Raw genomic sequence first — 15,165 nt, 5'->3', positions numbered from 1 at the left:
CACCCCTTTTAACCCCGCTGTCTGTAGCCAGACAGTGGACGAGTATCTGGTATACCCGCTTGGCTAAGCACTCTCTCGAAGGGGAACTGCCCAGAGTTCTGTTCTGGGACCGCGAGTCAACAGGTTTGATCCGATCTGGCCGCCTGGCGGGCCATTTACTACTCGGCTTGGATTTTTTCCCGCTATTCAAAGTGCCACACAGCTGAAATAAATTAATTGCTTAATTGTTGTTGCTGCCTTAGCGGGATTATTTGAGATGAAATTTGCTTTTAATTAAAAACTCTCCACAAGCCGAGGGCGAGTCTTTATTTCGCCTTTGAGCACGGTAAAAAGTATTGCACTATTAGAGGAAAGTTTAATAAATTACCTTTGAATATTGGGTGCTTACATATGTATATGTGGCTACTATGGCGTTCATGGCATCCGCTGGAATGGGGTTAGTTCTCAGAGTTTCGCCCTGTGTATTCTCTGGGCTTTCCAACCTTCAGAGATGCCTGTGCGTGGGGGTTTTCCTCTGCCCCTGTGTGCGTCTCCATGGACACATGTGTGTTTTGCTTTTATTAGACCAAAGTCGTGCGCTTCGTTAGCCAAAAGCTGAGTGAGTGAGTGAGTGAGTGAAACGCGTTCTGCGTGGGATTCTCTAATACGATGATGGTGGCTGCTATTTGGGTTTTGGCCGATTCTAAAACTGGTTTCCCACTTGGCCAACTTGCCCATCAAGGAGTCGCCACGAAACGAAATCGAATGGCAGTTGAATAATACGGACAAAACAAAAACATAAGCCACAACAACAAAGAGTTAAATTGCGCATAACATTTGAATAATTAATTTGCCTTTCTCGCCTGTTTAGTGTCGTATTGGTGTACATACATATATATTTTCAGATTACCCGGCCAGGGATTCTCCCAAGATCCGCCACAGAAATTCCTAAGCCCGCTTGACCTGAATTCCTCGCCAGTCTCCCCAGGGAAACTTCCAGAGTCATAAAGGAAACCTTCTCCTCCGCCCACTCTTTCGGTTTGGGTTTCATAATCGAAACGAAAGCTGAGCTGGCGAAGTTTCGAAATCCATTACTCGGATTTCCAGCTTCGCGTCTTCCTAGGGATCCTCACTCCGCAGATACAAATGTATCTGAGTTGGCTTTGCCCTTTTTCCAGCTCTAACGGGAACCGGACCCAGACGGAACCTCTTACGGAGCGGTACAACCAGATCGTCCCGTCTCTGTTCAAATCTGAGTATCTATGCATCTGTAGCTGCCTTGATTTTCTCATTTTCTCACACTCCAGAGCCGCCGAACGAGGAACGCCAGCGGGCTTGGGACCACAAAGAAAAGCTGACTCGGAAAAGGGTGCTCTATGGGCGAAGGAAACCGGGGGAGTGGGGAAAGGAGGCGGGGAAAAAGCTAAAGAAATAGGAAATGTAGGAAGACAGAGAAGGGTTTCTCCGCGACTTTTTCCGCAGTTAAATGCTTTTGATTTCTATTTTCGATATACATATGTGAAACCGGCTTCTAACGGTCGATCTACTGCTGCCCAAATGGAAAGCTCATCATCTAGTGAATGAGGGTTAGGAAATTTTAAAAAACAAAGTAATTTTGAGTATGTTTGATTTCGAATTAAGTATCCGTCCAACTCTTTGCTACTCGAATCACGGGAACCGTCGAGAACAGAACTGAGGAAAACCGAAGACACCAGCAGCAGCAGTCATAATTACGAGGTTAACCTTAAGAGTTGACACAAATCCGGGCCAGCGCCAAAAGCGAGGTACGGCGGCCTCTGTCGCTCGTTCCCAGCAATTAACTTCGAATGACACCAAATGCCACCGAGGCACGCCACCCGTCCACCAACTCGCCGAGTCGCCATCAACATCCACCATCTGAAACCTAGAGGAGCCGAGCCGCTCCACGCCGCCCACCATCGGATCGCAATTGCAAGTGAACGGCAACTTTGATGCCGCCCACAAAGCGACAAAGTTTCCATACCCTCGCCAAAGGGTATCATTATCATTATTGGGCTCTACTGCGCAGTGATTATGTGTTTCATTGCTTAGGACGACGTCATTAGATATTTGTGTACTTCAGGGTTTTGAGATACAGAGGGGTCTGTCTATCTAGGCATATTTATATTCATAATATTTAACGATATTAACTTGGCTAGAATTCATAAAAAACATAAAACTGGGAATATTGCAATTGATCATCTCTTCAATGCTGATACTTGGATCATCCTTTGTAAACTATTAGTTCATATCTAAGATGCAAATATCTATGCCTCAATCGCAGGGTATTCAAAGTTCCGATCCCGAAATTCGGTTTCAGTTAGGCTTCTCTATCCGCTGCTGACGATGTTGATGTTGTTGATGATGCCGTTGATGCCGTTGATGATCTTAGCTGGCTTTGGGCATGGGCAGTTTTGCGGTTTATTTGATCGGTGTTCGACTAGCATTCCATCTCCATCGATTTGTATGTGGGACTGGAAGGCTGGGATGGAAAGGGAGAGGAACGGGAAGTCTTACAATTTTGTAACGATCGAGAGATGTGCCCCCGATACACAGAGGTTCCCTTGTGAAGTGCAATTGAAACACTGTGTGAATTTTGTAAGCGCCGAGTTTTGTTTTGTCTGTATGTGCCTGTTTCTGGGCGAGTGTGAGAGTGCTTGTGACTTGTAACTCCATCTAATGCAGCGAGAGAAAAGTATCTTTGAAGTTGGACACAATCGTTCTGATGTCTGATATCGAAAGCAGCGAGAGAAAAGTATCGTTGAAGTTCTGATGTCTGATATCTACTCGTAAAAGCTTGCTTTTGATTGTACTTAAGAGGAATGAATAGCTAGGCTCAATTTTATGCAGTTTTTTCTCAGTGTATGAGCCTTGCTTGGCCACCACTCCCTACCTCGCCACCTCCCCCTGAGAAGCCCACGATCTGCGTGGCTCATTCAATTCAAATGGCTCGTGATTTCGTAAGCCCGCTTTTGTTGTTGTTGCCCCCCTGGGGGAGCTGATGGAGCTGCTGGAGCTGCTGGGTTGTTGCTGCTGCAGCGGATTCGAGATTCGAGGCCATCGAGAGACGACTGCAAGTGCGACTTTGGCTGCAGTTAGACGTCTAGAGATTTGCAGCATTTTTCTCCGTCTGCGTTTTGTTTCTTTTTGTGTGGCGTGATGACCTTGAGCCGCTCATTTTAGCCAAGTGGCTCTGTGTGTTGGCCAAGTGGCTGAGTTGCCAGCATGTGAGTGAGCATGAGTCGGTTACCCAGTTCCAGTTACTTTTGGCAGCTCTCGTTGGAGCACTTTATCTTTCTTCGCAGCACTGGCCATTGAAAGTCGAGGCACAAAGTCAATTACAATAAACTAGATAGTGTTGCGAACCGGGGTTGAGCCACTCATACCACCCTTACCACATAGTCCAGCCATTCTAATTCGACTGTACTGCGACTACTCTAATATGTTATATAAGAATGGAAATTGTTTTGATAATGATTTTTATTAATGATTGGCTTGCGATGCCATAACAAAATATAATAAGAAAAAGCCAAAATAAAAATATTTCTAATCATATTTGTAAGCAAGCAGCTTTGGTCGTATTTGGCTAGTCCCAAGAAATTTATTAGTTTGCATTATCTATGAAATAAATATGACTAAAATAATGCGTTCAAGAGCACTGTGTTTCATAATTTGGCGGTTTTCACCCATTTGAGTACTCAGCAATCTTCAGCTTCCGATGAGGACCATAACGTCATCCTTCGAGTCAAGAGTTCTAGCAAGAGTATTTGAAAACCGGCATCTTAAAGAAAACTCGATATATGAAGGATATAGTGTGGGTCAGCTATACCCTTTATCGGCTTGTCAAATATTTGTTTCAAAATTTATGCCCAATGGAAATCAATTTTCTGGTGGGGCTGTTCATGGGCTGCCTGGTAATTGTATGTCTTTCCTGCTGACGGATGATTCGCCCCTTACTAGTCTATTACCGTTCGAATATCCAGGGTCTGGCCTTGGCTGTTGTTCCGGCGGATCCGTTGCCCGCTCCCCTCAAGCTCTCCCTGACTGACCAACCAGATTTTCGGCCACGCAGGCATGGAGAGCCGCTGGAGAAGCGGTCATTCGATGACGAAGGCATTGCAATATTTTTCCTGGAGGGATCCGACGACGTCACAGTTGATTGCGATGATCTCCGTTACGGACCGACCACGCCGGGAGGGCAAGCCCAGTTGACCGCTAGCTTGCTTTTTTGCATCCCGAGCAGTCTGTTTATTAGCCGCTTTGTAGAATGAATGAGATATGTGTTATTGGAAAACCCACTAGCTTCCTTCTTTTAAACCATACAGGCATGTGGCATTTCCTCAAGGGAAAGGGTGGGAGAAAGTGCAGGGTGGGAGATGCGAACCTCGTCATTTTTCATCCAAGTTTTCTGCTGTCGCAGTTCGTTTCTTGTGCGTTTCGCGAAATTGTCACAACCACAACCGATGACCTAATTACCTGCGGGCTCTTGGGCACACATCCACGATACGGGGGTATTCTTGGGGGCCTGTTCTTGGCTGTTCTTGGCTTCTCCGTTCACGTTTACTGAGTTAGCAAGAAATGCCTCGAATGTTGCAACAGCAGCGCTTCGGGCACTCATGAGACACACATTTGGCCATCCAAAATCGAGCGAAGCGAATTTCGCAAATAATTGGAGCAGTTTGCCAACGCTCACGTTTTGGGCAAGGTAACACTTGGCCAAGGTAAAGACAGCTCGTACGAGTATAGTGCCATATGTGGAAAAAACACAGTGCCACGCCAGTGTGAAGGGAAAACTCCGGAATCGATACCCATGTTGTTCTCTTATCGCCGGAGAAGGAGGGAGGATGGGCATGGGGATGAGTCCTGTTGCCGATTAACCGTTGCCCTGCCACATCGATAAGGCAAATCAACACTCGATAAGCGTCCTGGGACAGGGCCCATTCCCGTCCTTATCGCTGCCAGGAGTTATGGCAGTCTATCAAAGTGTTTGTATCTGCACTGAAAAGTTTTCCGTCTCTATCATAATGTTAATAATTACACAAGAAGGTAAATGACTCCTTGAGAAAGTGAATCCCAATTAGGTGTTATATTTGCTTTTTATGATCACCAATATGATTACTTTGTAATTGACATAAGTAGCTGACGATAACCCTTTTTTCGCCTATTCAAGTCTTTTCCGTCTTCCCATAAACGATGTAATTGTTTTCAGTGTGTCCGGTCAAAAACGCTGATTCTGTTACTATACATCCTGGCATGACTCGATTCGCTGATATGACACGATAAAATCATAAAAAAAATCAATATTTAGGTCCTAAAAGGAACGACCGAGCAGTGCCCACTATCAGTGCGTTCTTCTGGGGGCGTTGACCAGGCGCGCGGTCCCGAGGTCTCTTATCAGCGGCGCTGGGGAGGAAAACCGAGAGCCGCAAGTCTGGGACATTGTCCGGCGATGACTTTAAAATCCTCCCGGACGGTCGAGGGGCGGAAGACCCGCAGAGGCTTATCACAAGACCGGGCGGCGAGCGTAAATAATACAATGTGGAGGGCACAAGGAAATGCCGGCGAGGAGGAGCGGGGCAGGAGGAGGCATAGTTTTTCCTCGGCCACGGAAAAGCAAGAGAAAAACGTGCGATAGGCCAAGGGGCAAATGAGCTGAAGGAGAGCGCAGAAGAAAAGCAAACCTTTGGCGCTGGCAAAGTGCATTCGCCCCACCACGGAATGGAAGGCAATGCCAGGAGTAGGGGACACTCGGAGATATTTCAAGAGAGTAGTTCCATGTGTAAACAAATTAATACTGAGAAACTAATTCATAACAGAGTGCCATCTGGTTTAGGAAAGCCTGCGAATAAGCAACTAAATCATATTTCCTTGAAGGCTAGATCGCATCTTTTCTGCGAGTGTACAGCGCTATGGGCGTCTAGGACCAGGGGAAACTGGTGCTGTTGAAGTGGACAAGTGATAAAGCAAGGAAAAGGCAGAAGAGCGCCGCGTAGAATCCATTAGCAGTCGCTTGGAACGGAATGGATGGAAACTCCCGATGGGCGGGGAAATGGGGAAATAGGAAAATGGGAAACGCGGGGCGCGGTGGGGCACGCGGAGCAGGCGGCAAAAAGTGCATGTGAATGGGAATGGAAATGGGTGCATGTGGAGTCCGCCGAGTAGCAACCAAGTGCATCCCGACTCCCTTTACCCGTCTCCTCCTCTCTGTTCTCCTCGCCTCTTCTTTTGGTGGAAAGGGTTCATTGCTCGATTTCTTCTAGCTGCAGTGGTTGCCATGGGAAAGCCGCGAGGCGGGGAAAACTGCGAGGCAAATGCCTCTGGGCAGGATCAACCCCCAATTACGTTCAATTAAAAACTCGAACAAGCTGTTGTGTAATTTGTGAATTCTGCGGGTAAAGGATCCCTCCGAAAACCCGACTTGATTGCCTTAATTGAGGTCGACGCACATTCAATTCAAGAAGTTGTGCCACCGAACAGGGAGTAATCACTGGATAACACGCGTCCGGCGGCATGTCGAGTTCCGGAAATTATGCAGGATCCGCGGATGCTACCGATCAGGGAGTTGACTTCTCGATGAGGGCAGGATCAATGGTCCTGGGAACGAACTGAATCAGAGTAAGTTGAATAAAAGTCCTCGCCAGCAGGATATAATTCATGTGAAATATAATATAATGCATAAAGTGCTGTAATTGAACTACATTTAATTGATCTTACTCTAACGTTAGTTTAAATATTTTTCTATTGATTATGGTTGACCTATTTTCTTACTTTATTTCAACCATGGAACCACCACCCTGAACAAACCAAAAAGTCGCTGCTCAATTTGTTCATCTAATTATAAACAGCCATCGAGCTGAGCCGATGATCCTCGACGGAAGTTCAATGATCCCAGGAAAACCTGAAGGAAAAGGGGAATAGAGCAAAGAAAAGGGCAAACAATGACTCGGCAGACAAAGGAAAGAAAATGGAAAAATGCCAGTAGATAGGGAAGGCAAAAGGCAGAAGAAAGGCAGAAAGGCTGAAAGTCAGTGATTATGAATAGCCAAGACAATGAGGCTGCAGAGGCATGAAAGGACGTTCGCCACTCACGTGGACCGAATGCTGATCCTCGAGATGTGCGTGCTGCGATACGCGTGTGTTCCAGGAATAGCAAACAGGACACGCCCACGCCCACGCCCACGCCGTTGTCAAGGAATACGACCCCGCAGGAGACTCAATCCGATCGCTAGTTGCTGTTGAGTAATTTGTGCGCTGCTGAGATAAAAATCTGTTAAGCGGTTACCAAACATAAACAGAGTCCGGGGTGGAAAAGATCATTATTACACTGGGAGAAAGGAATTAGTAATTTTAGACTTCTAGCTCATTTTTACAAAAGAATTCAGGATAAGGCAAATGGATGATTATATGTGAAATGTTGAAATATACTAAAATAATTATTTAAAAAGTGATCCTTGCAATAGAACTTGTTTTTTTCCAGTGTGGTCATTACTTAACCCCGGTGCGCGGGGTGTGAGATCGGTAGCTCCTTCTGGTCGGATGCAGGCGGTCTATTTTCGGTCGCAGAACCGGGGCACTTAAGGCTTTATGTGGGTCCTTCCCGGGGGTTGCGATGGCTGGGTGACCTTCCCCTGTTTTGGGGGTAAGTTCGGTGCTATTTCGGCTATTTGTGTACTCCTGCATGGCAGTGCAGGAATCGTCACTCTTCATTACGATTTCCATAAACAGCCCGCAGATGGCAGTGGCTCCTTCTGCCAGGACAACTGCCGGAGATTGAAACTTCCCACATGGGTAGCAATTTATCAATTGAACGATCCCCGCAGCCACTTAACTTTCGAGGCTCGGGAACTTTGAGTGAGCCTCCTCCTAATGAATCGTCGCTGATTAATCGATTGGGAAGCAGAACTCAAGGAGGGACCAATGATTTTCTCCCTTAATTTCAATTAATTTACCATTAGGATGCCAATCACTCGATCTGGCCTTTAAATAGAAACGAACTTCGAAGAATTCCGCCTCTATTTTTATGCTAAGCAGTCGGTCAGGTAAGGAGAGGCTCCTATAGAAGCGAATTCCTGTTCCTTTGTCTATCCACAAATTGCCGGCAGATACACACACACAGCCAGGCAAATTGCGTTTTTATCTATTTTCTATTTTTACTTGGAAAGTGCCAGCATCGCGGCGAGTGCAGCTGAGCGCGCGGAGGATTATAAGGCCCATCATCGACGACGACGTCGCTTCCTTCCTGCCTTCCAGCCTTCCTGCTGCCGCCGCCCAAATAGCTGTAATAATAAAGTCGATCTCCCCAGTCCCTGTTTTCTGTAGGATGCGACAAGAAAAGCAGGAAAAACTCCTTGGCCGCTCACACAGATACACACTGCAGCCACTGCAGGCGCGCAGTTGTCGTCCTCCAATCGCAAAAGAGCGGAGATCGTTCTCCCCAGATCCCCCAGTCAGTGATGTCGGGCTGGATGTTTTCCCGCCAGATCTATCCTTTTTCGGTTATTGTAAATATATTTTTATGTGTTTAAGAATGCCCAATTTACATATATGTATGTATAGCATCAGACATAGAAACAACAGGAGCATACGATGTACTTTGTGTTCCCTTTACATTAGTAGATTTTTCCAGTTTCATATAGCTGTATCCTGTGGAAAGTGGACATGCTGTCATCTCTGTTGCCTGCTCCTCTGTGCGAGGAGTTGCCTGCCGAGTTCAATGAACCCCCGTCACCTCGTGGGGCAGCGCATTGCCTAGTCTCCGCCTCTGCCGAAGTCGGCTGCAGCTGCAACTGCAGCGGCGACGGAGGCAGCGCCTCACAATCCTTTTTCTTTGGGCTTTTCTCGGTGCACCCTTCACTTGATCTCTCGTGATCTCTGCCTGCCTCTACGTCCAGCTGGATGCGGAATGTGGTCGTGGTTGCCTCATGTTGCCAATGCCGATGCTGATGCTGCTGATGGTGCTGATGCCCTGCCCAAAGGAGCCGCGCAGGAGTTCTCAAGGGTTCCAGTGCGATGCGGATCGGTTTTGGCTGGGGGCTTTGGATTTCAGTTCGTGTGGGGAAATGTAAACACCGCCGTCATCATAATCGCTGTCAGCCTCTCAAGGCTGCCTGCATTGGTGCTGTTTGGTGGTGGTGCCCCTGGGGGCGGGGGTATGTATCCCTTTCGCTCCTCATTTTTTCGTCGGAATGCCCCGCTTGTTTACTCAAATGTATATTTGATCTTCAGCTGGGGTAATTCTTCGCCTCTGCCCCGTTGCCCTCTCGGCGTATTTCGAAACTGAAGTGCACTTGTGCTTATCTGTAAAGGATTTTCAAGGAATCTCCCAGGGACAGCGTTTTTGCTGATTCCATGACATTTCTTGGCGCTGGGGGATCACATTTTCCAGACGTACAGTTGCGCCCGAATTGAGTTAGCAAAAGGGTTGGGGACCTTTCGGTACGGAAGAAAGGAAAGAAATGTGTAAGGTAACATTTAGTCTTCACAGGCTCACCGCTTTTAACTGCATTTCAGAAGATCGATCACCAAGTCATCCTTTAAGTCCTAAGGCACCCCAAGTACAGTCACCACAAGCAGTGTTTCAAAAGGATCGGCCAGGGTCCACACCACACACACACACAAACACACACGAACAAGAGTCAACGAGTGATGGAAGAAGAATAAACAAATCACTAAAACAGGGGAAGTGAGGGGCAGGAGGTCTTCTGGGGACAGGAGTCCTCCATCCTACGCACACGTACACGATTGGCGATTATTCATGACTTTGTGGACTGGGAACAGGACATTAAAATTGCTTTTACGCCAACTCATCGGCCAGAGGATCAAACTGGTTCTCGGGCGCTTTGTATGCCACTCACAGTCTTCGGATTCAGATTCAGTTTGGGATTCAGTCCTCACTGAAAAGTCAACAGTCCTCAGTCCTCAGACCTCAGCCGCTCCTTGGAAGTTGGAATCTGGTGAAACCAGTTTGCTGCGCTGCGGTCTCGCACTCCTCTACCTGTTGAGCCTCGCGGATCCCACGAAAAAAGGGATACATCGCATCTGGGAGATATGTTTATCCAGGCGGCATTTGTGTGAGTGGGAATGGTGTGCCTGTGTGCTGCCCTTTTGACGCAATCGCAATCCTTTCGTCCTCGCCACCATCGCTTCTTCGCTGCTGGCGGCTCGTTACTTGTGTCGTTTTGAAATGGGGGTTCCATTTTCGATTCATCGGTCTTTTCGGGTTTCGCTTTGTTTTCCTTGGGATTTCTGAGCTGTGTTTGCTCTCGGGTACAGTTTCGAAAGTTAACTGGGAGTGGACGCTGGAGGCCCCAAAGTGGCCTGAATTGGGAGCAAGGAATGATGCCAACTGACTGACTGGCGGAGACTTTTTGAGATCACTACTAGGAGCGTGGAGCATACATCTCTTACTGTATAATAAACCTGCACAATGACTAAAGTGCAAGCTTGAAGTGATCTTGGGCTACTTTATGCGAGGCGTGCTTAAGGTGTGTTCGGTTAAGGATTGCCAGAGATCCTTAACTTGTTCCCATTTGAAGCACGGCTATCTGCATGTCTGGTTGCCTTCCCGTTCTTAAGCCGAAGGAATTTGTCAACTCTGCGGATAGCGACTCCGTGCTGTGCATAATAAGTTAAATGAGACTTCTTCACTTTATAACGCGCACAAAAAGTTCCCCTTTTTGTGAAGTAGGTCTGGGTATGGGAAGGGGTCTCGGCTTCGGTCTGTTACTGGGACTGGGACTGGAGCTTGGTCCATTCTTGACTGGCCCTCTCAACCTCCCAAGTGACGACGGAGAAAGGCACTTGAACTGCACTCTTTTTCTTTCAATTCCCATTTTTTGCAGGCCTTTGCATTGTTGCGGGAAAATTGTGCGCATGCGCAAATGCGATCAAGAGCAAGACGTGGAGGGCAGGGAAAACCCCCCGACCGCAGCAGGAAAAACAGAGCAAAAGGCCGCACAGATATGTAGGAAAATATTGTGTGAAAAGTCGGCCCGGATGGGTGGCTAGGTGGATGGATGGTGGATGGTGGATGGCCAGAGAGTTGAATGCCCGACTCTTTCCAGAGGAGGTGACGTTTGGTTAATGAAGGGTTTTGCGAGGTCGGCGCTTTCCTGCCTTCACATTTTCCTACTCCTCTGTTTTTGGTAAGTGGGAAGTCGAAGTCGAAGCCAAAGCCAAAGCCAAAGCCAAAGCCTCACCTGTCGGCGGTCCAAGTTCTCAGGACCGCCGCCTGGGAAAGCACTTAAATGGTTATTCATGCCCAGCTTAGCTTTTCCTCTGGCCAAGGAAATTGTCTCTGTCGCTCGATCTGTCCATTGCGGTTTTCCGCGGGCCTCTCAGTTTGGCTGCAGGAAGATGGAAGCTGTGGCAACCGCAATCTTGGCCTGGCCCGTATACGTAATTCGCCCGACCAAGAAGGAACTCGCGATCAAACCGCATTTGCGAGTGGGTCTAGGCAATGTCAGGCATCTGTTGCTGTTGCAAATTGCTGAAGGAAACGCACGAGTGCCGCAGGAGAGAGTTGGCAGCAGCCCCAGCACCATATCACACTTAGAAAAATTTAAGATTATTTTTTGTGGAATCTGATTTTTGTTAGCTGATGAGTTCTATAGTTGTTAGGTTAGTTAGGACATCTATGTCCCACGAATAAGGCCATTGTAAGTGTTAGATTATTCAACAACTTATATACTTTCTCCATGTGCAGCGACAGTTGCTCTCTTTTGGTTCATTCAACCCGACAGACACGAGAGGCTTCCAGCTGGGGATAGCCATGGCTGTGGCTGCATAGATGGATGAATGGCCGAATGGCTGGATGGGATGTGTGGATGGACGGATGGTTCTGTTTAGCCGCTCGGCTTCTAGCTGCTTGGCTGACTGCAGTGGGCAGAGCAGCCGCCACTGGAGCTGCGGCTGATGTGCAACTGGGAGGTAGAGTTCGATATGACCACACCACATGCCAGCAGAACCAGAGAGGACTTGGATATACCAGTGGCCCCCGTTTGGCCTCGAATTGCAAAAGCCGAAAGCATGTTTTACAAATGGATTTCATGTTCGGTGCGTTATGTTTCTCGGAAAGGATTTCTTGTCATGGCCATGTCTGCTTGTCGATCGCCGTCGTGGATGGCTGCTTGCGAAATTAACTCAAATGAAATGAATTGCGACAAAGGCCGCTAACATGGGGCATTCAAATGGCCCAAGAGTCGTTGACACGCCGCCTGAAGAGCACTGCATCTGCGGGTGAAAAAAGGGCCAAAGCGCCGGTCTTTTTCTGGGGATCGCCACACACTTGGAACTTTTAGATCCTGCCAGTCCGCCGCGGTAGTCATTCTGTAATCTGCGCCACATCCAGGTCAAATGCATGTCAAAGTCATTAAAATGAAACGAAGCCGAGTATCTGGGCTCCTGGATCTCGAGGTGATCTCTTCGGCTTCGGGGAGGGGGCGAGGGGGGAGGGGGGTTGCGGAACACAAGGAGTGCGTAATAAAATGCAATCAAAAATGAAGAAACAATCGTTTTATGGCTTTCCCAGAAAAAATTCGTCCAGAAAATGTTTTATGTATCAGGAAACTGCGAAGGGTTAATGACTAGGGACCTTTTGCGGAGTGCCTGTTGGTCGAATATTTCAAAGAAAATGTTTTTAGAACCGATCTGAAGATAAGGGAATGTGACGAAGCATCGAGACCACGAGTTACCCCCAAGTAAATAGGGCTCTCGTTGATTCATGGAATTGAGTTCAATCAAGGCAGGCGTCTCGTTTCGAAAGTAAAAGAGTTGAATTCAAAAGTTAATTTTATTATTAAGATTACCAAAGATTTATACTCGCCGAAACACGAACACTTCCATAAGCACCACTCGGCACAATATGATCCTTTTCGAAACCAGACCCATGTGCTGCCGCATATCTTGAGTCCCCTTCCCGCCTTAAGGCACCGAAACGCACTGTATGCAAATTAAAGAGAGCGGCACTCAGAAATTCAACTCCCGTTCCGAAGGATTGATCGCCGCGGCCGTCGGATGACATATTATTTAGCAAATTGAAAATATTTCTCAGTTGGCAATTCGCACGTTACAATTACCTCTTTCTCCGCGAGTCCCCGCCCTCCGCCCGCCACCGCCTTTTTGCACCCTCTGAGCCCCCGAAGCGGAGCGAAAGGGATCGCGTTTATTGTTTTCTTCCATCTCGAGTTGCTTTTTCTGGGCTGGGCTGGGCTCGCTGCACACACATCGGAATGCAAATCAGAGGGGCATGGGGCGGGCTATAAAAGTATCCTCTGATACACACACACACACTCACTCGCGGCGAGAGCAACGCCAGAGAATAAATAACTTCGTTGAGATCCCCCTTCGCGGCATTCGACAGTGGATACACACGGCTGACTCTGACAGCGATCCTCGAGGTCTGGGCTCCGACTCCGACTTCGACTCCGTCCCGTCCCGTAGCAGCAGGTCCCACCAGGTCCCGTCCCATCTCCGTCCAAGTACCCTGCACCCTGTGGCGGACCAATTGTGCCAAGGCGGCACGTCCTCGCCTGGGTAGTGTGCTCCCTGCTATCCCTGCCATCCCAGCCATTCCTGCTACCCTGCTCCGAGCTCCCTGCTTTCCACTCTTTATTCGCCCCGTTCCCTTCCTGCAAGTGCTTGAGATTTCATGTGTGCATGCAATGGCCTTCTGCACTGAGAAAATATACAAGGCATTTTACTATACGCTTTTTAACAAATTTCGGTGCCTTCATGATTTTATAGCCAATGTAATCATAAGTTTGACTTTAGCTTTTAAAGTTTTTAGTCTCTTGTATTATCAACTTATTAATTCGAATTGCTGTAGTTTTGCAGTGCACCTACCCCACTCCTTGAAGCTCCCCCCTATCGGCGAGTCCCCGGCTGAGTGGCTTAAAGTGGTGCAACAGATAATGAAAGTCAACGTCTGTGCAAGGGTACAGGATACGCTGTTTGCTCACCTTCCCCTTTGCCACCCCTCCCCATCCCCATCCCCATCCCTCATGGTCACGGATGCCTCTTCGAGTTTCTCTTTCTCTGCGATCTGATTTCTTTGCCGCTGGTAAATACCGAAACACAGGGGGCCAGAGATACCAGACAAAGAGCAGGCTTTGTGCTCGGAGCCCGGAGGGGTGGCAGGCGGAGAAGGATGTGGATGGGGGGCACCATCTTCGTGCCTGCTTGTAATTTCCTACAATCCCCACCGTTTTCCCATTCGCCCGTAATTGCACCCAAGTCCTGCCGTGGTACAGTCGATCCTCAGCAAACATTCCTCCGCCGCTTGACTTGAGTTATTTGCTTGTAATCCTCGGCCCAATGGCCAGGTGTTTGTGTCAACGTCCATGTCTATTTGAAGAGGATCTAGGATCTTCGAGGAGGACGGAACGGCAACCCTCGAGACCTCGAAAAACATCAAATTGTATCTAAATACGTCTGCGATTGATCCTTGCTGCGGGGCAAAGGATCGAATCGGAACGTGGGAAGAATGGAGTAACGAAAATGTGGACCCTTTTAGGGGAATGATTTTATGGTTCATACGCGACGGGGCCGTAAGAAAGAGTTGCGTTCCCAAGGATAACCGGGAACCGAAGTCAAGGGCCATTAAGCGGGCAGTCGGCCAAAGAAATCAAAATAAAAATTTAATTTCGAATTTGGTTCCCCCGCGGAACCTTGTTCACCACTTTGAGCAACAGATCATGGGAAATATTTCTCTGCTGGCCCGAAACCAGTTGATCGAGTCCTGTGATTGCTCAGTCCTAAAGTTTCGAGGGAGGGTGAAAGTGGCTCGCTTGACCGGCCAACTTGTTGGCAGGCCTCGATTAGGGTCATGATAATGGCCAGGATCCTGCGCGACCAACAGCCACAGGTGCAAGGTCCTGTCAGAGGCGGGTTGGGGTAGGGGCTTGCGGCCATAGAGCGTGTAAATTATGCAACTTGTTGTGGGAAGCAGCTCACCAGGGCAACCGACTCGGCGTTTCACGGTAATTTCACGGATCTCATGGTCCTGGCTACCGGACTCACGCAACGTACTCGGTTCACATGGGGTCAGCAGTTGCCCAAACTGCTTTGTCACATCCGATCCCAAGGCGAAAGAGATGGAGAGACATTTCCGGATTTGAGGGTCCCAAAAGGGCCAGCTCCACTGCCGCCAGAGTGTCATTAGGCAAGTTA

The 15,165-nt window shown here is 48.2% G+C and overlaps 1 protein-coding gene across 1 annotated transcript; it reads left to right on the top strand.

The window, feature by feature from the left end:
- The first annotated feature begins 1,436 nt into the window (after positions 1–1,436).
- Positions 1,437–4,298, top strand: LOC116801739. The gene is made up of 2 exons (XM_032722974.1): positions 1,437–3,917; positions 3,981–4,298. The coding sequence occupies exons 1-2, from the start codon at positions 3,798–3,800 to the stop codon at positions 4,266–4,268; spliced, it is 408 nt and encodes a 135-aa protein (XP_032578865.1). The 5' UTR covers positions 1,437–3,797; the 3' UTR covers positions 4,269–4,298.
- The last annotated feature ends 10,867 nt before the right edge of the window (positions 4,299–15,165 follow it).

This window comes from Drosophila sechellia, chromosome 3R (genome assembly GCF_004382195.2).
Source record: "Drosophila sechellia strain sech25 chromosome 3R, ASM438219v1, whole genome shotgun sequence".
Taxonomy (NCBI): Eukaryota; Metazoa; Arthropoda; class Insecta; order Diptera; family Drosophilidae; genus Drosophila; species Drosophila sechellia.
The sequence above is the reverse complement of the archived record's forward strand: the minus strand, read 5'-3'. Positions and strand labels throughout refer to the sequence as shown.

What these genes read in the sequence shown, in the direction of transcription:
- LOC116801739 (XM_032722974.1), top strand. Translation starts at nt 3,798, where the DNA reads ATGAAGGATATAGTGTGGGTCAGCTATACCCTTTATCGGCTTGTCAAA. An exon ending in TCATGGGCTGCCTGGTAATT is followed by an intron (nt 3,918 to 3,980) that starts GTATGTCTTTCC and finishes TCGAATATCCAG; the next exon opens with GGTCTGGCCTTGGCTGTTGT.